General features: G+C 43.0%; 2 protein-coding genes across 9 annotated transcripts; one reads left to right on the forward strand and one right to left on the reverse strand.

Annotated features, from left to right (window-relative positions):
• Positions 1 to 5,039: 5,039 nt before the first annotated feature.
• LOC133154147 (Golgi-associated plant pathogenesis-related protein 1-like) lies at positions 5,040 to 8,286 on the forward strand. 5 transcript variants are annotated; one of them, XM_061278622.1, is made up of 6 exons: positions 5,040 to 5,130; positions 5,263 to 5,288; positions 5,368 to 5,580; positions 6,136 to 6,213; positions 6,521 to 6,670; positions 7,077 to 8,286. In XM_061278622.1, the coding sequence occupies exons 2-6, from the start codon at positions 5,282 to 5,284 to the stop codon at positions 7,166 to 7,168; spliced, it is 540 nt and encodes a 179-aa protein (XP_061134606.1). In that variant the 5' UTR covers positions 5,040 to 5,130; positions 5,263 to 5,281; the 3' UTR covers positions 7,169 to 8,286. The 5 variants fall into 5 exon arrangements, with proteins under 5 accessions (XP_061134606.1, XP_061134608.1, XP_061134605.1 ...); XM_061278624.1 differs by having other exon boundaries at positions 5,371 to 5,580; XM_061278621.1 differs by having other exon boundaries at positions 5,045 to 5,288.
• Positions 8,287 to 13,667: 5,381 nt separating this feature from the next.
• On the reverse strand, positions 13,668 to 23,995 carry tert (telomerase reverse transcriptase). Of its 4 annotated transcripts, none has more exons than XM_061279445.1 (16): positions 23,584 to 23,995; positions 21,424 to 22,630; positions 21,140 to 21,329; positions 20,909 to 21,062; positions 20,669 to 20,836; positions 20,261 to 20,422; positions 20,082 to 20,189; positions 19,905 to 19,987; positions 19,722 to 19,838; positions 18,735 to 18,806; positions 18,437 to 18,625; positions 17,907 to 18,033; positions 17,568 to 17,629; positions 14,403 to 14,527; positions 14,180 to 14,305; positions 13,668 to 14,097 (listed from the first exon to the last, which is right to left on the reverse strand). In XM_061279445.1, the coding sequence occupies exons 1-16, from the start codon at positions 23,797 to 23,799 to the stop codon at positions 13,964 to 13,966; spliced, it is 3,240 nt and encodes a 1,079-aa protein (XP_061135429.1). In that variant the 5' UTR covers positions 23,800 to 23,995; the 3' UTR covers positions 13,668 to 13,963. The 4 variants fall into 4 exon arrangements, 3 of the variants coding, with proteins under 3 accessions (XP_061135429.1, XP_061135430.1, XP_061135427.1); XM_061279446.1 differs by having other exon boundaries at positions 20,669 to 20,794; positions 21,424 to 22,657; XM_061279443.1 differs by having other exon boundaries at positions 21,424 to 22,657.
• Positions 23,996 to 25,049: the final 1,054 nt, after the last annotated feature.

The following is a 25,049-nucleotide window of genomic DNA, read 5'->3' on the forward strand; positions in this document are numbered from 1 at the left end:
TTCTTGAATGGGTGTTTGTAAGATTTGTTTTTGAGTCTGGATTTGAGTCCTAAAGCCCATCCCATTGACAAATTATGAAACAACGGACTTATCTCATTACCTTGCACTAACTGTGGCCCAGTTTTCACCCTGTATTGTCTGTCTGAATCTCCTGAGTCTCCTGTTTGCTACCCAGTGATGGAACAACTGAAGACTCACTGCTGCAGCATTATTTCTATTTTGCATTGATAAAGTACTCTGCGTGTGACTATTCTCATTCATCCAGGTCCTATTATTCTTAGAACATCAAATCGATAGCAAATTGACTATTTCAGTTGTCTTACAAGACTTTTCACCTCTCATGCACGATTCATCAGTTCACGAAACAAGTCTTGGTTAGGACTGTATTAGACTGGTCATTGACAGAAGTGATTAGTGAATTTAATTTAAATCAAAGTTTACATGTAGAAAGCAATTATTAAAAGCAATCACATTTGTAATCACCGTTTCTGTTTTAAATAAACAATTCAATGTATGCAAATTTTGTCAAATGTTTCAGCCGAAAGGTCTGTTGTGTTAAATACAACAAACAAACAAACAAACAAACAAACAAACAAACAAACAAACAGCAGAGGTTAACAATTGGGCATTCCAGTTTAATTGTGTTGAAATGCTAAATTTAGCTTATCATTTGATTGATTGATTATTTATTGATCCCCAGGGGTGGGGAAATTCAGGCCCCAGCAGTATCCACACCACAGAGTGGGTATACAAAAGACACACAGATGGCATGAGCGCAACTCAATAACTCTCATAAGGCTGCCACACAACGGCGCCACAAAGAAAGTCAGAAAGTGCTCAAGATAAAAGCCAGCGGCCAACCAGCACCCCCAATACAAGAGAACACCCCAAAACACACAAAATAGCCTCCACGGGGTGCATCGACAGGTGTAAGGGCAGTCCATTTCAACGGGGCCCAATGGACCGTGGTCGTGACCGGGCACCCAGCCGGGGCACGTGCAGATGGTCACCACGGGGCTAGCATGGCGAAAGTCGTTTCAAGTAATAAAGAGGATATGTTATCATAAGAAGTTATGGATCATTGAGAACACAAAGCAGCACATGCCCTGTATTATACTTTTGTTAAATTACAGAGATAGAGTTATGGCACAAGCCCTCACACACTGCTAGATACTTTTAAGACATGTAGAGACAGCTCAGTTCAGCCTAGGCTTCTGACTGTGTTTATTGCTCTTCAAAGTTAAAAAAAAAAAAATGTTTTCCATTGTATGATTACACTATTATTCTGGTTACAACCCACATTTCAAAAACATGCATGTTGGACACTAAATCAGTGACCCGGGAACCGCAACGTAAGCATGCGTGCCATTGTCGTCAGCAATGTTCTCTCTAATTTTTCATGTATCTGGGCATACACACAAGCTCCCTGAGCAAACTGAGGACTACTGTGAGGAACACCAGATATGCACGCTTTATTTTTGAATAAGTAATTTGGTCCACTTAAAATAAGACAAAAATCTGAAAAGTGGGATGTGTAGATGTTATACAGTATGTGAGAGTCCTGCTTTGGCCATGGGAAGAGTCCTGCTTTGGCCATAGGAAGAGTCCTGTTTTGGCCTGGCTGAGGGTCCTGTTCTGGAAGATATGAGACATATACACCTTTCAGACGTAACATTTTGCTCACATTAAAACATTCACATTTTGCACAATGACTTGTGCTGTAGCTGGTGATACAGTGCAAATTCCTGTAACACTTTGTAAAATATCTAATTACAGTTTTTCTTGGCATTTCTACTACCCATAGACGATCTAATAGTAACAACATTTAATGATTAATATCCATAAAGACAAAATCTTAATAACCGTCACTAGAATATGCACAAATCTGATTTAAATTTGACCTTATTTTTCACGTCTGTCCTTCTCACTTCTCCAATGGTTGTACACTTTGTCAGGTTGATGGCTTCGTCTGCTTCTTGCTTTAACTTTATGCGCATCAGCTGGTCCAAATGTGTCACTTCAAGACGATTTCTGGATTTTGTTTTGATATGATTCATTAAACTGAATCCTCTTTCACAGTTGGCATCGCTGCATGTTTTGCGGAGTAGACCTTTCTCACTTGAAAAAGAAAAAATCTCATCCAATTTCACCGCTTTTTCTTCAATTTGCACATACTCCGACAGCCATTAAAAGCCTAAAAGAACTGCATTTCTTTTTTACTGTGGCTTGGTGAGTGGATGTATCGCTGCCTGTTCGTTTAGCCAGGATGCGGGGTTTGTATTAGCATCAATTAACCTGCTAGCTAACCTGCACGGCGCATATAGGCAGGGACCAGACGCAAGCACCGTCATGATTGGCTTCGTACCGTAAGTGAACCGTATCGTATCATTGGCTGGACACCTGTCACTCACTGAGTGAGAAACAAAAAAAAAAACATTATTGGGCGAATTAATTAGATTAGGTCTAATATTAATATAATATTATAATTGATGTAATATATTATAATAATATATTATAACCTAATATTATTTAACACGTTATGTTGACGTTTATGCGCTGGATAGATCTTGTGCGCTAAGAATGTGCGGGCAGTGCGCGATTGCGCACGCGCGCAGTTCAGCGGGAACATTGGGCGTCAGGCAGTTAGACTTGCGTAGAACTACACCGGCCGTTCAAGAAAATACAGACAAGGTAAAGGTATCTTATCACTAAGTCCCAGCTTTTGTCTTTTTCTAAACCTACCAGAAGGGAAGGTTCGGCAATGAAACGACCAACTTAAAAACAAAACAAAAAAAAACTGGCGACGGAATGTTTTTTGTTGAGCATCCTAGTCAAAAAAGTCAAAGTCAGCTTTATTGTCAATCTCTCCACATGTCACAACACACAAAGAGACCGAAATTACGTTTTTCTCTATCCCACGGTGACGAGACACATAACACGATAGACATACAAGTACGCGACACAATATAAAAACAAGAAGGCAGAAATTCAAACAATCAATAGTAAGAGTGATGAATAAATAATAAATAAACAGAAAACACGATAAATGAGAGGAGCAAAACGGAGCCAGCAAGCATAGCGCAAAAGTAAAAAACATCATAAACAAAAAGGCACAACCAATAAATAATAAGAGTAATAATAAATAATAAATAAACAGATAACACAACAAATAAGAGCCAGTGTGCTTACAGACAGTACAGACAGTAAAAGTACAAGACGCTACGCAGAACGGGGGAGCGAGTTCAGGATCCTAACAGCCTGGAGTACGAAGCTGTTGTTGAGTCTGGTGTTGCGGGAGCGCAGGCTTCTGTACCTCTTCCCAGAGGGCAGAAGCTCGAACAAAGAGTGAGCGGGGTGACTCACATCACTCACAATCGTGGTCGCCTTGCGGGTGAGATGGGAGGTGTAAATGTCCTTCAAGGAGGGGAGCGAAGCACCAGCAATCTTACCAGCCGTGTTCACTATGCGCTGCAGGGCCTTCAAGTTGTAGTCAGTGCAGCCGCCACCCCAAACAGCAATACAGCTGGAGAGGACGCTCTCAATGGTGCCGCGGTAAAATGCAGTCATGACGGCCGGAGGAGCGCTCGCTCGCCTGAGTTTCCGCAGGAAGTACAGGCGGCGCTGGGCTTTCTTTGCCAGTGATGCGGTGTTGGTGGACCAGGAGAGATCCTCACTGATGTGCACCCCCAGGAACTTGGCGCTCCTCACTCTCTCCACCACAGCACCGTCGATGGTCAGCGGCAGGTGTTGGGTGTGACCCTTCCGGAAGTCAACAACAATCTCCTTGGTCTTGTCGACCTTCAGCAGGAGGTTGTTGTCCCTGCACCACGTGGTCAGAAGGTCAACCTCCAACCTGTATTGAGTCTCGTCTCCCTTTACTAATACTAATACTTTACTAATAATGTCAAAATAACCTGGATCAAAATAATGTGTTCTGAGAGACTTTTTGATATCGCAATTGTTCATACTGTAGCTCATTATATATAAAATTTCAATTTGTAAGGGTTAGCTTGACTTAATTTTCCACCTCCAAGTTGTACGCCATTCACCACCTATCTGAAAATGTAGTTCTCTAAATCTTTTAGGGAAAATGATTGTGTAATCCTGCCAACTATCTAAAAACAATGACATAACAAAATCTCATTGCATTTAAAGTGGTTGCAGTTATGCAGAATAGAAGATGTATGTATTAGAAAATTGAATGTGAAGAGAATTCATAATTATTATTATTTTTTCATAATTTCAACCTTGGGTAGTTTTCCTCAGGAAGAGTTTCTACTGGTATAGTCTCAGTATAAGCACTTAGTACAGTGTCATTTAAGTGAATTATTGAGATCCAGGTGTTTTGGAATGTTCTGTACATAGTCTTTTTTAATTGTTTCACATTTTTACTTTTTCCAATTATTAATTTCTACCTTGGGTAGTTTTCCACAAGGAGACTTCCTAATGCTATATTCTCAGGATAAGCATTTAGTACAGTGTCATTAAAGTGAATTATTGAGAGCCAGGTGTCTTGGAATGTTCTGTACATTCGAGTTTTAGCATGTTCAATGCACCTACAATACAACTACTCCAGGATGATATGAAGAACTGGGGTTTTCTTTTGTAGCAGTTTATGTTGCAACCTGCTTGTTGTGGCATCTTCATTCATTTGTGTGTGTCCTCATGATATTGTTTGTTAAAATGTACTGTTTAGTAGTCAGTGAGCTTGAGTGTACTTGTGAAAGACTAACAGGGGCAGAGCCCAGACAAAACCACCAAACCTGTTTTGATCTGCACACCACATGCAAATGCGAAACCCAAACTGGAGTAGTACCTTCTTTTCATCTCCTGCCTTTTGTGCTTTCCATACAGAAAAATACAGTACAAAGTATGCACATCAGGGTTTCCCACATATTATTTGATGAACTATATTGTGAACCGAGTTACAAAACAGAAATGTCTGAAACAAAACAAGCTGCAAAGCAGTTGATCCCACTGAGGTAATAACAAAAAAAGGCTGGGTGTCTGTCTCCACCTCCACATCTCGAGTATATAAACATCAAGACAGACATATGTAAGACAGCAAAGCAACTCTATCTTAGCTAGTAATTTCTCTAGAGGCAATTTGTATTGGCGGCTGTTTGACATGTAAGTGTTATGCTGTCATCACCGGACTTGGACTAACGCACTAACAGAATCCATTTTTCTTTTTTCTATATTTTATGTAAAAAATAGCTATGTGGTTTTGTTTTGAACTGGATTCTTGTTTTACTTTTTCAGCCTTGTAACATCAGACACAATGGCAGGTGAGTGCACTCTTCTTTTAGGCATAATTTGTCCAGCCATACCAGCCTCCGCAATAGAGCTAATTTATAATTTGATTAGCAGATGAAAGCTTTCAAAAGGAGTTCCTGGAAGCTCACAATGCCTACAGAGCACGGCACAACACACCGCCTATGACTCTTAACAGTGAGCTGAATGCAGCAGCTCAGAGATGGGCCGATCGCTTGTTGGCTTTGGCTGTTGCACAGCACAGTGGCAGCTGTGATGGAGAGAATATTTTCTACCAGTGGAGTTCGGCACCCTTTAAACTAACAGGTGTATTTCCATCTTAAAACACTTTGACAAGTGTACACGAGACTTGTTCTTCTTGAGCACTTCATGTTACCCAATAATGCAAATTGTTACACATTAATACATAGGTGTCAAACTTAAGGCCTGGGGCCAGATCTGGCCCACCATGTCATTTGATATGGCCCGCGAAAGCAAATCATGTCAACTCGCATGATGCTCGCTAAATACATTACTATTCTGTTATTTATTTTTAGTTATTACTTTTTTATAGTAATTTGAACAATAATTGAAGAGAATATTTCTGATTATAGTAATCTATTAATTGGTTGTGTTTAGGGGGTCCTCAATTTGTGATGTCGATCCGTTCGGATCAGTGATAAAACAGTAATAATTGCAATAGAATGAAACCGTAAAGTAATAAAATAAAAGTCAGAACAGTTATAAAACCATAATGCCATAACGAAAGCTGCAACTACGAATTGGCCCACGATAAGAATGAGTTTGACACCCTTGCAGTGATTAACGGGTCAATTGTATGATTGTATGGAATTGTCACATGAGAAAGTTTGTCTTGTCTAGGCAAAGAAGCAGTAGATTCATGGTATGGTGAAGTTGAGAAATACAGCTGGAGCAACCCAGGATTTAGTGCCAACACAGGTAAAACAACAAAAACTGATATTACTAATTACTTCCATAAAAATAATAAAAAAAACACACAAAAGTAAACAGTCTTTCGTTGTGCATGTACACGTGCCGACTACTCAATGACTACAGCTTAATAAGTGTGTGTGTGTGTCTGTCTGTATAGACACACAAAAAACAATGCTGACTGGGCAATCTTTGACATCCCACCTTTTCGAATTGTATTCTATCAGATTGTATAGTTGTAGCTAACAAAGTTGTGGGTAATGCCGAAGGTGCAGCAAAACAACTTTAAGATTCCTGCGCATGTTTCCCCATATAGGTCATTTTACTCAGATTGTGTGGAAAGCAAGCACACAACTGGGAGTCGGGATGGCCACAGATGGCAACAAGGTTTTTGTTGTTGGGCAGTATCGACCAGCTGGCAACATCAGCATGAGCCGGTACTTCAGAGAAAATGTCCTCCCACCAGGTAATTCATTAGACAAAATTTAATTTGCGCTCTATCACAAACAAATTTCCATCACTTATATCTGCAGGTTTACAAGCAGAACAAAAAGTATCAATGAAAGGCAAAGCATTTTAGACATCAACAATTGTTACATAGGATTATTTAGGTGACCTTACATCTGAATTGAATAGATCTCTTACGGTTTAATAGGCAAGACACTATTTACAGCTATCCACAAAAACAAACATGGCTTCAAGTGTAGGTGCTAATTGGTGCATTATAGACAGTGTTTACTAGAAGCGCTATTTGTCTTCCCCGCGACTGAATCGTTGAATTTTTAAGTCTTACAGAACCACCATTAGGTTTAATACTGAAGACATGTGTCTTTTATGTAATAATTTATTTGAACTTTTTTTTTTTTTTACAGCAGGGGAGGAGGAACGGGATTCACATTTTACAGAAGGTGGAAGACCCAGTGGGGCAGGAGAGAGACCAAAGAATACCTGTAAACCTCTGTAGCTTTACATGAAGTTGGATCGATCAATGTTCCACCCAATGCTTGTATGACTCCGTATAGACAGGATATATCCATCCATTCATTTTCTGTACCGCTGTATCCCCACAGGGGTTGCGGGCTTGCTGGAGCCTATCCCAGCTGTCATCGGACGGTAGGCGGGGGACACCCTGAACTGGTTGCCAGCCAATCGCAGGGCACACAGAGACAAACAACCATCCACACTCGCACTCACACCTAGGGGCAATTTGGAGCGCTCAATCAGCCTACCAAGCATGTTTTTGAGGATGTGGGAGGAAACCGGAGGGCCCGGAGAAAACCCACGCGGACACGGGGACAACATGCAAACTCCACACAGGGAGGGCCGGAGGTGGAATCGAACCCGCACCCTCCGTACTCTGAGGCGCACGTGCTAACCCGTGCCGCACCGAGCCGCCTTTAGACAGGATATATATATATAATTTGTATTAAAAATATGATTAGCACGTCCGCTCAGAGGGTGTGGGTTTGATTCCATCTCCGGCCCTCCCTGTGTGGAGTTTGCATGTTCTCCCCGGTTTTCTCCCACATCCCAAAAACATGCATGGCAGGCTGATTGAACACTCAAGTTGTCCGTAAGAGTGAGTGCAAGTGCAGATGGTTATTAGTCTCTGGGTGCCCAACGAATTGCTGGCAACCAGTTCAGGCTGTGTCCCGTGTACTTCTCAATGACTGCTGGGATAGTCTCCAGCACACCAACGACAAGCAGTACGGAAAATGGATGGATGGATGGATGAATGAATAAGTCTACAAATTAAAAAAAATTAGCAACAACCAGTATAGTGAAAAATGTGCCCCGTATTTCCACGTTTCTGCACGTGCGGACTCAAGCATTTGAGGATTATTTTCCACTATTTTTTTAAGGTGGGTATCAGCCTCAGTTTTGGCAAAAGAATGTTTATTACCTGTATATCCTCATTTATTCAATAATTTAGTGTTAATTGCATGAAGAATGTATTTTGGTATTGGTGGATTAATTTGATATTTTTGGCATAAGTATGTTTTCCACCAGAGCTGTAAATTGAAAATAGGTTTGCTACTTTGAAAAATATGTTCAATGAATAAATTCCTGTATGAATGACAATCAGTCTATGTTTTGCACAAGGGTGGAAGTATCAGTATTTGGTAGGGGTGTAAATCGCGGGTTTTGTCACGATACAATATAATATCGATACAAAGAACTACGATACGATATTTGCCAATATCTTAAAGCCTGCTGCGATTCATTCACGATATATCGCGATATAGTGCTCTAAGATCAATTTTTTTTTTTTTAATAAAAAATATAGAACAATATCCTGATTTATAACAATTCATACGCAAAATCAACAAGGTACTGCAAACTCTGTTTAGGAAATTACAAGAGTATTGCAGTATACAAAGTGCTTATTTTAACACTGAACTTTGATGTCGTGTTTTTTCTTTAAATGTACGGCAAGATTTGTGCTCCCTGAATATTTGATCACCGCATGGCAGGATTTACAAACTGCACGTGTCTTGTCCGTTGAGCCATCTTTTCTTTGGAATCCAAAGTGCTTCCAAACGAATGACTTGAAGCCTAAAGGGGAGCAAATTTCCTCGTCTTTTAAGACACTAGCCATAGCACCAGCCCAGGAGCCGCGTACTAGTTGTCGACTCCCCTTTCACGTGCCTGCTCTGCTCACAACACAACGCCGGGCGCACTGCTCCCGGAAAAAGGAAGCAAGCAACAATGAACCGGATTTCAAAATAAAGTCGCGTCTAATGTCTGAGGTCAAACACGGCGATATAAATCGATGTTTACGTTTAGCATCGATGCCAATAAATCGTAGAGCATTATATCGATTAATCGATGTGTATCGATGTATCGTTACACCCCTAGTATTTGGACATTGATTCTGCATTTGGGACTGAAGGATTTCAGTGTCACCCTCATGTTTTAGCAGTTGTCAGCGAATGAACTGAACCGACAGAACCTCATCAGACAAATTTTTTTTAAAAAAAACGACAATGAAATGATTCACCTCCAGAAGACCTACCGTAAATTCCAGACTATAAGCCGCGACTTCTTTCCAAAGTTTTGAACCCTGCGGCTTATAGTCAGGTGCGGCTTATATGAGGATTTTTTTCGTGATTTTTGTGATGACTTGATCACTTGAAGATTCAAGATTCAAGAGTTTTTTTATTCGCCATGTTTGAGCGTGCCAAACAAGGAATTTGACTTCGGTAAAACACACCCTCTGTTCAGCATTTAGGTGACTAACAACACTCAGGACATGTGAAAAATGGCACAAAATAAAATAAAATTCACTTTTATACACTGCGGTATCTTATAGAAATAAACAACAACAAAAATACTATTTTGAAACACTACTATGGCTGCTGCTTATTCTGGCTGTGTTGCTTGTGACTATATGAGCTTTAGTAGGAATGCACGTTAGGGCTCTAAACCCAATCAATCAGCATTTAAATTCAATTCTTCTGACATTTTGCTCACCAAAAACAAGTTGTAATGAACGTGAACTTTTAATGCATTTTATTCAGAAGGTTACTTTGAACCCTGAGGCTTAAATGGCGCCGTTGTAGTGAGTTGACATAATTCACCCGGAACCTAAGTTTACGTTACAGAGTTCCGGTGGGACGGTTTACACGTGTGGGACTTTTCTGTTTAGAGTAGTTTCGTGGTCCCGTCGACTCTGGAGCGAAACGTGTCGCTCGCTAGTTTAATGTAATTCAGCGCTTCGTGCATGAATAAAATTACCATGAACAGACCCTCATCACACTCGAAGAAATGCATAAAAGCGACGACGAAAGAGAGACTGAGTGAGGTGAAGCATATCTAACGCTATTCCAATCGGACGCTGAGGAGGAAGGCTAAGCCATTGCACAGGAGGAAGATGAAGAGTCTTGTGTTACTTCCGTGTTGCTGCGGTATTACTGCCGCGACACGGGCAGTGTTTGGAAAGAAATGTTAAGGTATGTTATTAAAACTTTAAAAAAGCTTTCTGTGTCCAGTCTTTCTTTGTTAATAAGATAAGATAAGATAATCCTTTATTATTCCCTCAATGGGGAAACTCCTGTGTTAGCAGCAGTACACTTAACATATACACACACACACACGCATGCGGGGAAGGGGGTAAAGATTTTAAGAAGTAGAAGGTATATATAATTAAAAAAAATATGGACAGTGTATACAAAATACTGGAAATATACAGTGGAGATAAAAAAATATTAGATAAAAAAATAGTGCAAAAAAAGTGCAAAGAAAGCAGGTAAAAGAGTGTGAGGTAGACAGATATTGCACATAGTGTGATTGCACATATGGTTATTGCACGTTATTGCATGTTATTTTGTCCGTTAGCTACGATGGTCGGCCTGGTTGTACAGTCTGATGGCAGCAGGGAGGAAGGACCTGCGATGCCTCTCGGTGGTGCATCGTGGGTGACGAAGCCGGTCGCTGATGGAGCTCTCCAGGGCTCTGACAGTCTCATGAAGGGGGTGGAAGACATTGTCCATGATGGAGGACAGCTTAGCCACCATCCTCCTCTCCCCCACCACCTCCACCCGGTCCAGACTGCAGCCCAGGACAGCGCCGGCTTTCTTCACCACCTGGTCCAGCCTCTTCCTCTCCGCTGCAGTGATGCCGCTGCTCCAGCAGACCACCCCATAAAAAATGGCGGACGCCACCACAGAGTCATAGAAGGTCCTCAGGAGGCCGTCCCTCACTCCGAAGGACCTCAGTCTGCGCAGCAGGTGGAGTCTGCTTTGGCCCTTCTTGTATAGGGCCTGAGTGTTAACAGTCCAGTCCAGTTTATTGTTCAGGTGAACACCCAGGAACTTGTAAGACTCCACAATCTCTATGTCCGTTCCCTGGATGTTCACCGGCGAGGGGGGGACTTTGCGCCGGCGGAAGTCCACCACCAGCTCCTTCGTTTTCCCAGAGTTAATTTGGAGGCGGTTCCGCCGGCACCAGTCCCCGAATCTGTGATTCAGTTCTCGGTACTCCGTCTCGTCTCCGTTGTTAATGAGACCAACGATGGCGGAGTCATCCGAGAACTTCTGGAGGTGGCAGGTTGATGTGTGGTGGGTGAAGTCAGCTGTGTAGATGGTGAAGAGGAGGGGGGCCAGGACGGTCCCCTGTGGAGCTCCTGTGCTGCAGACCACCGTGTCAGACACACGGCCTCCTGTCCTCACAAACTGCGGTCTGTTTGTGAGGAAGTCCAGGACCCATGATGTCAGCTGCTGGCAGGCTCCAGCATGGTGCAGTTTGTTCCCCAGCAGTTCTGGCTGGATGGTGTTGAAGGCACTGGAGAAATCATAAAACATGATCCTCACAGTGCTTCCAGCCCGCTCCAGGTGAGCCAGGGACCTCTGCATGAGGAAGATGACGGCGTCCTCAACCCCGATGCTCGGCCGGTAGGCGAACTGCAGGGGGTCGGCGGAGGAGCTCACCAGGGGGCGCAGGTGGTGGAGGACCAGCCTCTCCAGGGTCTTCGCCAGGTGGGATGTCAGGGCCACCGGCCGGTAGTGGTTGAAGTCACTGGGGCGAGATGACTTGGGCACTGGTACCACGCAGGACGTCTTCCACAGCTGTGGTACCCTGTGCAGCCTCAGGCTCATGTTGAATATGTGCTCCACAATCCCGCACAGTTGCCCGGAGCAGGATCTGAGCAGCCTGGAGGTGATGCCATCTGGACCCGTCGCCTTCTTCACCTTGAGCCTGGCCAGTCCTCTCTCCACCTGGGCTGTGGAGAGCACCATGCTGGGTGGTGGGGTGGTGGGTGGGGTGGGGTGGGCTGCAGGGGGGATGGTTGGTGGGTTCGGTGGAGTTGAGAATGGGCTGGGGGGTCTTGGAGGGGGTGTAGCAGGGGGCGGGGTTGAGGTGAGAGTCCTCGGAGCAGAAGAGGCTCCAGTCGGGGGAAGTTGCAGCAGGGCTGGGTGGGTGGGGGGAGGAGTGGATGTTTGTTCAAACCGGTTGAAGAACCGGTTCAGGTCATTCACCCACTCCTGATCCCTGTCCAGCGCAGGTCTGGAGTTGCTACGTCCTGAGATGGTGTTCAGGCTCCTCCAGACCCCGCTGATGTCGTCCCGCTGCAGTTGGTCTTCCATCCTCTTCCTGTAGTTGCTCTTCCCCTCCCTGATCTTCTTCCTCAAGTCCCTCTGCACCGTTTTCAGCAGGTCCCTGTCTCCCGATTTAAAGACCCTCCTTTTGTCCCTGAGCAGGTCTTTGATCTCAGGGGTGATCCAAGGTTTGCTGTTTGCAAAAACTCTGACTGTTTTGGTGGGTATGGTGGAGTCTACACAAAAGTTAATGTAGTCCGTGACGCAGCTGGTGAGACCGTCGATGTCGTCCCCGTAGTCCTCACAGAACACGTCCCACATCGTGGTCTCAAAACAGTCCTGAAGAGTCTCCAGAGATTCTTCAGACCAGATCTGTCTGGTGTGGGTGACTGCTGGTTGCCTGTGCACCAGAGGCTGATACAGGGGGAGAAGGTGGATCAGATCGTGATCAGATCTTCCAAGGGGGGGGAGGGGGGATGATGTATATGCCTCCTTAAGGTTGGCATAAAAAAGGTCCAGTGTTTTATTTCCTCTGGTACTGCAGGTGACATATTGGCTGAAAGTTGGAAGCGTGGATGAAGGAGAGGCATGGTTGAAGTCCCCGGTAACAAGGAGGAGGGCATGTGGATGCTGTGTTTGCAGCCTGCTTACACAGCTGTGCAGGACATCGCGGGCTGCGTCGGCATTAGCATTTGGGGGGACATACGCAGTTATCGCGATAACGTGCGAGAGTTCCCGCGGCAGGTAGTGTGGCCTCAAGCTAACGGCTAACTCGTGTGCACACTTCCTTGTTGCTGCGGTACTACTGCTGCGTCATAGGCAATGTTTAGAAAGACATGGTAAAGTATGTTATTAAAACTTTAAAAAGGCTTTCTGTGAACGGTATTTCTTTGTAAAAAACGCGTGTGCACGTGCGGTTTATAGTCCGGTGCGGCTTACATAAGAAAAAAACTAAAACATCCCCCAATTTTAGCTGGTGCGGTTTATAATCCGGTGCGGCTAATAGTCCGGAATTTACGGTATTTAGAAATTCAATTGCCCAGTTGCTGAGGTGGGTGCAGTGTCAAAGCTTCCGGAAGAAGGCGGAAGTTGCTGCCGAAACTGTCGGAAAGGTTTAAGGGAAGACCTGGTCAACTTGTCTGAACAAAGGAATACAATGGCTATCATCAATGGAGACATAATGAACACAATTCCAACTAATGGCCAATATAGATACACACCTAAACTTCTCTGCTACAGAGTGCCTCAGCCTCTTCCATGCTGTTCATGGATACAAAAAGTATGATTACACTTCTATGATAGTTCTTTGGCATAAGCCAGCCATATGCTCAAGATTGAAGTATAGTTGTGGGATGCAAAAGAATTTGGTTCCATTGGTAAGGTTTCAAAATTGCGCAATACCATTACTGGAAAAAACATACTGTATTTTAGATTTGAATGGGTATTTTTAATTCAAGTTTATCACATATTTTGTATTGAATCTCAAAAGACGGTGAAAATGATAATGAAGTTTCCAGTGAAATAGGTTCAATACATACACGGACACGGCTATGTAGCCTACACAACAGTCACACTCGCAAATACTGTACATTTGCCGCCTTTGCACCAGACACTACTAAAACATAACGTTAGGTGGCAGCAGAGACCACAGAACACATCTTTGTTTTCACTAGTAAGGCAATTTGTCATGGCCAGCAACCATTCGCATCCAAACCTGTCACCTAGCGGTTATTTTTATTTATTTTTAACAGAACACCTTTTAGATTTAACTGGCCAAGAATTCCAGAGGGCTTGGCCGCCTGTCTCACCCAACCCAGTTGCAAACCTCCCAGACGGCGCTCCAGACTGCACTTGCCTGTAAGAATCAGATAATTTCTCTTTTGAGAATAGCTATCAAACACGCTGAATATTTCCATGGTTTACCAAGGGGCACGTACGTTTCTGCAGATGAGAACCCATCACCTTGTATGCAGCGCGATGTTGCGATAACACCAGTGAAAATGAAAGGCAGAAAAGCAACTCCACTGCTTGGTCCGGCACAAGGGAACCCAGTGCCTCGTAGCCTTAAAGTTCAAAACACGCATAACCACACACACAAAAAAAAATCATATAATGTGATAGTTAACCTTAAATGGAACCCAATATATCTGAGTGGAAAACCTTTGTTGATTTGGCTGATGAGATGACTGGTGTAATGAGCCATGTCCCATACCATCCGCAGAAAGTAGAAAGGGTTCTTTGCAACCGTTTGGCCAAAGGGTAAACTCTGGGCACATACATGGAATCTAAAAAACGAAAAAGGGAAATAGAAATCTTTGCATAATGTGCTGAACGTCAAATTCAATTACCGTTTTTTCCCATGTATAATGCGCCCCCATGTATAATACGCACCGTAAAAATGGCATGTTGATGCTGGAAAGAAGCCTGTACCCATGTATAATACGCACCCAAATTTTGACTCCTACTTAAGTCCGTAAACGTAGAATTATTTCAGAAAAAAGATCATCTTTGGGAACAACCGGATGTTATTCTGCCGGTCAGTATCACTGGGCGTGAACCAGCAAACTCGATAGCGAAGAAACGTTTCGGATTTGTGTAGGGTACATTGTGACAGCAAACGAGCAGGTGATCGAGCAAGCGTCTGATACCAGAGCATTGTGTTCGTATGGAGCGTGTTTGAAGTGAACAGCAGAGAAGAAAGCGCATCTGTAATGGCGGCCTCCGGATCATATCCAGATAAAAAAATATATATATATATATTTTTTTTGTTACATGTATAATGCGCACCCCAGATTTTAGGACAATAAATTAGTTAAATTTTGCGCATTATACATGGAAAAAAACGGTACTTCTCTGCTTATAGTATAAAGTGATTACCGTAATTTCTGGACTATAAGTCGCGGTTTTTTTTCATAGTTTGGGTGGGGGGGTGACCTATAATAAGGAGCGACTTGTGTTTTTTTTCAAAAATTTTCAAAGAAAAAAGGGTGAGGCCGCGATAAACGAATCGCGATGTAGCAAGCGATTAAAGTAATTTGAATTTCAAGTGACGTCAGCAGCGCGACGCGGCGTGGCGCTTGTTTACAAAAAGGACAAAGATTGATCAAGGGATGACGAAGATGACGAAGGGCCCCACGTACTACCGGCATCATTAGCGGCTTTGTTTCTAAGTGACACGGCGGACGAAGAATTTGAAGGATTTGGAGTGACACAGAAGGTTTGAAAAACCATTATGGCTTTTACGCACGCCCGGTCCTACTCGACGGAGCTCTCTTTCACCTCCGTGGATAGAAGTCGGGGGCCGGCGCTCGGCCGGGTGGCTGTCCCGAACGGTGGATGGGGCTCGGTCATGGTTTATACGCACGCCCGGTCCTATTCTATGGCTCTCTCTTCCACCTCCGTAGCTGGAAGTCCACGCCGCCACACGCCTGGAAGTTTGTTTTGTTTAATAAAGAGCTGTTTACCAAACCCACGTCTTTCCTTGTACTTTGTTAACGCTACAATATAGTTACCGTTTTTTTCCATGTATAATGCGCAAAATTTAGCTAATTTATTGTCCTAAAATCTGGGGTGCGCATTATACATGGGTACAAAAAAAATAAAAATAAAATTCTCAATTTCTTTTTTTTTTTTTTTAAATCCGGATATCATACGGAGGCCGCCATTACAGATGTGCTTTCTTCCCTGCTGTTCACTTCAAACACACTCCATACGAACACAATGCTCTCGTATCAGACGCTTGCTAGATCACCTAGTTCACGGACTTAAGTAGGAGTCAAAATCTGGGTGCGTATTATACATGGGTACAGGCTTTTTTCTAGCATCAACATGCCATTTTTAGGGTGCGTATTATACATGGGGGCGCATTATACACGGAAAAAAACGGTATATACTAGATCTGTGGAATAACGACGAGGCTGACGTCAGGTCGCACGCGCGGCGTTAACAAAGGACGAGGAATTTGATCGATGGATTTAATGATGTAGAGTGCACAGATGGTTTGATATTATTGCTTATATAATAGTTATTTGATATCTAATTTATATATCGTTATATGGGCCTGTGGAACATTTTGAAGTGCAAGCGCACACATTGTTGACAAAAGACGATCGATGGATTTACTGAATAGGAGTGACAGATGGTTTTATAAACGTGTTATTTATGTAATAGTTTTTTTTAATAACTCTGAATGTAACGTCAGGCCCGTTCTCAGCTCTTCGTTTGTGTTTATGTCGCGTTTAGCCTGTTGTTGCTCGTTCATGTCTGTTCTTGGTGTTGGATCTTGTCGAATAAATTTCCCCCCAAAATGCTGCGGAGCGACATATATATGGGTTTTTTTCACGTTATTGTGCATTTTATGGCTAATGCGCCCTATATTCCGGAGCGACTTTTAGTCAGAAAATTATGGTAAGTAGTAGGGGTGTAACGATACATCGATACACATCGATATAATGCTCTACGATTTATTGGCATCGATGCTAAACGTAAAGATCGATTTATATCGCCGTGTTTGACCTCGGACATTAGACGCGACTTTATTTTGAAATCCAGTTCATTGTTGCTTGCTTCCTCTTTCCGGGAGCAGTGCGCCCGGCGTTGTTGTGTTGTGAGCAGAGCAGGCACGTGAAAGGGGAGTCGACAACTAGTACGCGGCTCCTGGGCTGGTGCTATGGCTAGTGTCTAAAAAGACGAGGAAATTTGCTCCCCTTTAGGCTTCAAGTCATTCGTTTGGAAGCACTTTGGATTCCAAAGAAAAGATGGCTCAACGGACAAGACACGTGCAGTTTGTAAATCCTGCCATGCGGTGATCAAATATTCAGAGAGCACAAATCTCGCCGCAAAGTTCAGTGTTAAAATAAGCACTTTGTATACTGCAATACTCTTGTAATTTCCTAAATAAAGAGTTTGCAGTACCTTGTTGATTTTGCGTATGAATTGTTATAAATCAGGATATTGTTCTATATTTTTTATTTAAAAAAAAAAAAAAAAAAAAAAAAAATCGATCGTAGAGCACTATATCGCGAATGAATCGCAGCAGGCTTTAAGATATCGGCAAATATCGTATCGTAGTTCTTTGTATCGATATTATATCGTATCGTGACAAAAAACGCGATTTACACCCCTAGTAAGTAGCCCCTTTATTTGGTCAAGGCTAAGAGAAGAAGTGGTCACTGGTTAGCTTTCGAGCATAAAAATAGATGTACAATTGCCGTAGTGCTATTTATTGGCGTAAATATAAATAAATTCAACGACGTTGAAAAATGGCATCCACATGCGAAAAACGTGAATAAAACTTGACAATAGTCATCTGGGCTAAGTCCTGACCTGAGTGCCTGGAGGAAAACCAATTCGTAGAGGTTTTTGTAGACAGCTGTCACCAAATTTGTCTGTACAAAAAAAAAAGTAATTTGACAATAATGACAATGTAAAAATATGAATAAAATGGAATGCAAGTATGGTGTAGGTAACGAAATGCTTGTGGGTCACATGGGACCTACGTGAACACTGGCTAGAAAACCTTTCACAGATAGTACCACCAAAGATTTATTCAGTGGCATTGTAGAAAACAGGTCAATATACCAAAAGCAAAGTATTACATAATTCATGAGTGATCCCATTTAGTGGCTTCTGTAACATGGAAACTTCAATGACTTTGTGACTGACCTTAAGGTCCAAGAACAGGGGGTGGCACTTCAATCTGAGGATCTGCATCAATTTCATCCTCATTTGCTTCCCGGCTGAGGGGACAGTGCGCAAAGTGAGGCTGTGGCGCAGAAACATGCCTGAATATCTGTGACGCAAGGAGAGGAAAGAGTCAAATCAACTCAGTGATCATCTTTTTTTAGTTTACACATATTTATACACACACTGAGGAGACAGTCCCCACAGTGAGGCTGTTGCAGAGACATGCACAAGTATCTGTTACGCAAGGAGAGGAAAGAGTCAAATCACCCAAATCTCCTCAGTGAGCATGTTTTTTGGGTGTACACATACATTTATACACACACCGAGGAGACAGTGCCCAAAGTAAGACTGTCACAGAGACATGCCCGAGTAACTGACGCGAGGAGAGCAAAGAGTCAAATCATCCAAATGTGCTCACTGCACACCATAAAAGAGCAACAAAAGCACAATGACTAATCTGAGAACAAAAAAACTATGACATATTATTTACAGCTGAAGAGCGGCTTCACCTGGAGTAATCTTTATAGACATCAAGCGTGGACGTGTCTAACAACAGCCCGCACCAAGGGAAGAGGAGACAGTTGTTAAGGATACGGACGGCATGCTGTGGATCCAGACTTTGCGGTAGAGGAAAATTGACCAACACCTTTTGCGGGTTGACCACCAGGCCATACTGTGGGACGCTGGCCATCAAAACCCTGAACACAAATAAATTGGGTGAATGACAATCTCTCACTCAAACTTCACATGAAGTGACTTTTGAGTCAGAGATGCAATTAAAAATAACTGTATTCCGTGGAGTCATACCTGAAAAAGGTTTGTGCCTCGTGCAGGTGGGGCGTGATCAGAAGGAAATCATCCACCAGTCTCATCAATCGTCTAGAAGCAACAGAGGGGGGGGGTGAGCTTCAACACGCTGTCCTCTCCTGCTCAAATGTATTATTACTAGGGGTGTAAATCGCGGGTTTTGTCACGATACGATATATCGATACAAAGAATCACGATACGATATTTGCCGATATCTTAAAGCCTGCTGTGATTCATTCACGATACATCACGATAGAGCTCTACGATCGATTTTTTTTTAAAATAAAAAATATAGAACAATATCCTGATTTATAACAATTCATACGCAAAATCAACAAAGTACTGCAAACTCTTTATTTAGGAAATCACAAGAGTATTGTAGTATACAAAGTGCTTATTTTAACACTGAACTTTGATGTCGTGTTTTTTCTTTAAATGTGCGGCAAGATTTGTGGTCCCTGAATATTTGATCACCGCATGGCAGGATTTACAAACTGCACGTGTCTTGTCGGTTGAGCCATCTTTTCTTTGGAATCCAATGTGCTTCCAAACGAATGACTTGAAGCCTAAAGGGGAGCAAATTTCCTCGTCTTTTTGGACACTAGCCATAGCACCAGCCCAGGAGCCGCGTACTAGTTGTCGACTCCACTTTCACGTGCCTGCTCTGCTCACAACACAACAACGCCGGGCGCACTGCTCCCGGAAAGAGGAAGCAAGCAACAATGAACTGAATTTCAAAATAAAGTCGCGTCTAATGTCAGAGGTCAAACACGGCGATATAAATCAATATTTACGTTTAGCATCGATGCCAACAAATCGTAGAGCATTATATCGATTAATCGATGTGTATCGATGAATCGTTACACCCCTAATTATTACATCTGCAGACTTTCGGTAATTAAAGTAATTAAAGTCCCGCTTTACGACAGTTTTGTTTCTTCAGCGGCAATGTGAGCCGAATTCGGACTTAACCCTGGAATGTCGTACCCTTTGGATCCGACCACGCCTTTGAGTAGGGTGTTCTCCATGTGACCATAGCAGAGACAGCAGAGCAAAGCGGATGCGACGGATCCCTGGGGAATCCCACGAAGCCGACGATACAGTCTAAAAGGGTCCAAGTGCAGAGCTGTGACATTCCCTCCCGTCCTATGACTAAAATTCAAAACTTACTTGTTCCCAAAGCGTAAAACACTGCCTGTCAACATTAGGTTGAAGACCTGAAGCATGTCTTTGACACGAATATCTTGCGAATACTGTTGAAAAGTAACTCAAATTAGCAAAAAAAATAATTGTTTTTTTTTTAAATAGCTAATAATGTAGAGAACGATCCGAGGATGCTGTCCCAACCTGCTCCACCAGGATGGCATGGTGAACTTTGTTGCTTCTCTGCAGTGCAATCGCGAGGTCATTCATGGTATCTTTGATGCCCTTCCTGTCATCCACCAAAAATTCTCCCTGCAAAAGCAGAAGAAAAACAAAACTCGAGGACTGGATAGATCTTTTTTTAAAGGAACCTGTCTTTGTACCTGTCTAGAAAAGGACTTCTTGAGCCCCTCAATAGAATTTGCCCAGATCTTGGCATAGCAGTGCGTGATAAAGGTCTTGTGTTGGAAAGGCGATAGAACTTCCCGGACCATATGGAGAAGTTTCTTATGAGGCAGACTCTCGTACGCTCCGCTGACGTCCATCTTAAAGTAAGAATGTGAAGGATGGCAGTAGTAAAGGGGACGTCAACCCAAAACATTTCTTTACAATCATTTGTATTACCCCCCACAAGTCCAAACACAGCATTCTGATTAATATTGCCTTTGTGGAAAACGAGTTCAGCAAAAATTCAACCTTTTTTAACCATCTCAGGGGACCATTTTGTCACTTGCTGTCGATGGAAAAATGACACGACAGTTCACATCGACTTTATCCAGCTTTTGTATAACCTTAACAAAGTAAAGCTTCCGTATGTGCTCCTTCCGGTCTGGCAGAAGAGTGGACAACACTTTGTGGATTTCAGTCATATCCCAGACCGTGGAACCCAGGAGGGACGGATTGGTCTGCACGCAGGCCTGTAAGACATCCTTCAGGTTACGGATGTCCTTTCGGTAGGCCTACAAACAGGATTGGGTGGGGGGCTGTCACAACTTTTGAAATGTGGACATTTTAGAAGACTAACAAAATACCTTTGATTTGGTATCTTGTCCCAAAACCCGCATAATGGGCCTCATGCTATCTGTCTTTGGGATGAAGCGCAAGCGGGAGATGACAGTGCTTTTGGGGAGGCTTGTCACCTCAGACGAAGTCAGTTCCTCCAACTGGCCCTTAGAAATGTAACTTCTACAATGACAAAGAGTGGCCAAGAGCTTCATTACATCGCCACCCCCCTACTGAACATGTACTATGTTTTTTGAGACCTGAAGGCCAGCTCCTGCAGTCTGTCCCAAACGTCATGCCTGTAGAACCTAAGGGCGTTCTTCTGACCCACACCTTCCGTAACGTAGAAGCAGGCTCGCACGAGGTCGACGACGTAGCCGTCCAGGAGCCAAGCAAGCAGCTGTCCGAGCACCCGGGTCCGATATGAGAGCTCGCTGGGTGGCACCCAGCCTGCAAACAAAAGTATGTTGAATCAGCCAAACAAAATCCCATGTTATTTAAGCAGCCTGAGAACTTTTTTTTTGCAGTTCCACTTTAATCTTACCTTTTTTACTGATCTTCAACCAGTCACAATCATTCACCTTCATCTTCCACAACAGCTCCGCAACTGAAAGCTTGTCAAACTTGCCGCTCCGCAAAAAGCCCCTGACTCTCGCCAAAAAACAAGAACGGTTTCCCGCAGACCCCCAAAGCTCCAACGGCACGACAGCGCACAGGCACTCCCGTACAAAAAGGTAGACTTGGTGAGGCGTACAGTGTTTGGCCAAAAGGGAGCTCAACTCAGCTTGGGCCAAGTCGCAGTGCACCAGCGGGCACAGGCGCCGCAGAGTTCTGTTGTAGGCGTATTTCTTATGTTGCGACAAAAGCTGACTAAAAAGGGAGATCATGTTAAAAAAGCGACGCGGGAGCTTCTTTGGTTTCCTCTCCACTCCATTCAGATACTGCAGCCCCTCAAAGAAAATCAGTCTCACCACATCCTGGCCCAGAAGACTTTTCAAGCCCGCCGCACTCTTCCTCTTTCTGTTCAGGAGGAACCCATTCATACCTCTGCCGCCGTACAGGAAGGCCAAGGTTTGGACAAAACACCGAGACGGAGGCAAAGGGGGGCAGACGCCTGATCGCCAACTCGGTGCTCCTTTCATAGGACCTGTGCTTGTTCCAGCTGCTTGCTTGGAGACAGTAGTGCTTGTCTCTACATACTTGAGGGAGTGTCCATCTTCAACCGTCTTTTTGACTTTGTGAACTTCTGTGAGTCTCCTCCTCTTTCCAGAACACACTATTTCATCCTTATCATCCTCATTGCTTTCTCTCTTCCTTTTTCCACGGAAGGCTCGAAAATCCCTCCTTTTCAATCTCACTGCACATCTATTCTTTACAGACCTAGCATTACCACAACTCCTAAATCGAGGAGAAAAGGTGGAGGCCTGCAGAATCTTTGAAACCCTGTCGTAGATGGGAGTGCCGCATATCTGGACAGCGCACGTTGGCGGCGCCACCACAAACAGAGAACAGCTCTCCAGCAGGTGCCGTGTGATGTCAGTGCCGACACGCTTAGCCACTTTGTTCCACAGCTCGCTTGTTTTGAGGTACAGAATGTTGTGAGTTACTTCACCATGGAACTTGAAGTTGTCATTGTCAAGCTCTTTTCCGTCCACAAACGGTAGTTTGAAGCCGAGTGACAAGACGTTGCGCTTTTTCTTTCTTGCCAAGCTGTTCAGAATGAAGGCCAGCAGTTCAGCAAATGTGCAGACCTGTAGAAAGCAATGGAAGATAAAGAACTATATATATATATATATATATATATATATATATATATATATATATATATATATATATATATATATATACACACACATACATATATACACACACATACATATATACACACACATACATATATACACACACATACATATATACACACACATACATATATACACACACACACACACACACACACATATATATATATGATTATAGGAGTGCCGTGGAGGGGACAAGCACTTAATAAATTAATTAATTAATTAAATTGTGTAAAACAAAGTTTTTTAAAAACTCAAGTTACTCCAGTTCCCAATAACATATCAGTGACATGGTTTCATCTAAATACCCCAAAGCTCAACAATTAAAGTATGCTAGTTCAGCTACTTCTTGGGTAGGCCAACTGATTGATGCAAAAGTCCATTTTATACACACACTTCATAGATAAATACTGTTTTTGTTTGTTTGATGGACTTAGATATGGCAATTTAAACTATTATTAGTTTTATTTATTTTTTCCCTGTGTTCAATTTACATTTACTTATTTGTAATAAAATGATATGCATCAATGTGAAAGTACTGATCATGTTGAATAATTCTCACAGTTAGTAGTGTATTTTAGTCACATTTGTATAAATGTCTGGAAGACCGCAACTTTCCAAGGAAATCACAATAGCCCATTGTTTAGGAACATGTCCGTGTGCGACTCACGTGATTCTTGAATTTGGGGTATCTATCAAATGCACAAATCCTATTGATGTAAAATATGCAGAGTGAGCGTTTACGTCAATAAAAACATTCGTCTCACTTTGACTGCATTGTAATTAACAACTATTTATAACTTTCCTGCAATTAATCGGTCACAGAAACAATCAAGAAATGCACTATTGGTCATGCAATGGACAAATAACTTGCTTATTCTGAAATAGTATTCACTTTTTACCAGGCGGCAGCTCGGCGCTTGCTGAAGCTCGTTGTCGTAGGCGACGAAAATGTTACTTAAGAAGGATTTGAAGAGATCCGTGTCAGCCTGTTCGACAAGAACCAGTTTGTGCCCCTCTCGGAACACGATTTTATCCGTGAGCTCTTCCAGCGTACATGTGTGCTCATACAGAGAACGCAAGAGGCCAAGAACCTGGACTCGATCAGCTGGAAACATTACGCAGATTTTTAGACGTACTGACAACCCAGTTTTAAAAACCGAAGTTGATAAGACACGCTCCTTTTTAACTGGACGACAAAGGGAATTATTTAAGACGAAGTATTTGCCAAAGTCGTTGCATTACTTTTGCGGGAATTTTACCGCTGCAGATTCAAACGCAGGATGATTGATGAGGCTACCGTCCAATCAAAGGGTGTCTTATTCGTTTCTTCTTCTTTTTTAATTGTTCATTGGTTGGCCACCTAACTGAAAGATACCGCCACCTAATGTTCCAGACACTGGGTCAGCGGAAGCTCACAATCTAAATATTTAAAATCTTAAAAATATTTAGAGGGGCATGAAACAAAACAGGAGAAAAAAAATCGACATTCTCTGATATAGCCCCCTCACCCTATTACTACATTGCAAAACATTTTAGAAGTTAAAACTCAATTCCCAGCTCCTTCAACCTCCGCCCTATCGCTAACAGGGCAGTTTGATACACAAACAGTGGCAAAATGCGCACAGACATTTAAACGGTCATATATACTCGTACATTGAGCGAGAGTCATATTGTCATATTGTTTACGGCAAAAAAAAAAAAAGTACGTAGGTGTATTTGGTCAAGTTGTACTTGTTTGATATCAAACAAGATCTTTATAAATATATTTTGGGGGCTTTTTCTCAACCTAATCAGTTGCGTACCATTGGCAGCTTTGCTTGTTTTGCTTTCGTGTAACCTCACGAGATCTGGACTAGTGTTGGCTCGTGAGTGAACGATTCGTTCAAGAACAACGGATCTTTTCAGTGAACGAATCACTTCCTAAAGTGATTCGTTCTTTTTTTTTCCTTTCATATATAATTCAACCAGTAGATGTCAGTAATGTAATGCCAATTAAAGCTGGTGCTACCTCGCCGTAAAACAAAACGAAGAAGGAAATCAGCCAATCAGCAGCGCCAGCGAGCGTTACATGGAGGAGGGACTTTACGAGTCAGTGACGTAACTTCCCGTTCACGAACGAGTCGTGAATTGCATTTCCCGTTCACCAACGAACGAATCTGTGACTGAACGAATCACTCAGTGAGTGAATCACTCACTAAGTGATTCGCATTTGACTGTTTCTTTAAAACGTGCAGGGTGTAATTCAACCACAGGAGGGCGACAATAGCCTGCGAGCATTATAACGTCTAATAGACGTCTGTCAGCAGATCACCAGCTTCCTGACCAACAGAAGACAGCATGTGAAGCTGGGGACCATCACATCCGA

This window comes from Syngnathus typhle, linkage group LG5 (genome assembly GCF_033458585.1).
Source record: "Syngnathus typhle isolate RoL2023-S1 ecotype Sweden linkage group LG5, RoL_Styp_1.0, whole genome shotgun sequence".
NCBI lineage: Eukaryota > Metazoa > Chordata > Actinopteri > Syngnathiformes > Syngnathidae > Syngnathus > Syngnathus typhle.

Coding starts and splice junctions, on each gene's coding strand:
- tert (XM_061279443.1), bottom strand. CDS start 23,799: ATGTTTCCAGCTGATCGAGTCCAGGTTCTTGGCCTCTTGCGTTCTCTG. Junction 19,988..20,081: donor ATGCCATCCTGGTGGAGCAG/GTTGGGACAGCA, acceptor ACTTTTCAACAG/TATTCGCAAGATATTCGTGT. Junction 18,807..19,721: donor GGCGTGGTCGGATCCAAAGG/GTACGACATTCC, acceptor TGTTGCTTCTAG/ACGATTGATGAGACTGGTGG.
- LOC133154147 (XM_061278622.1), top strand. Junction 5,581..6,135: donor GGCACCCTTTAAACTAACAG/GTGTATTTCCAT, acceptor TGTCTTGTCTAG/GCAAAGAAGCAGTAGATTCA. Junction 6,214..6,520: donor AGGATTTAGTGCCAACACAG/GTAAAACAACAA, acceptor TTCCCCATATAG/GTCATTTTACTCAGATTGTG.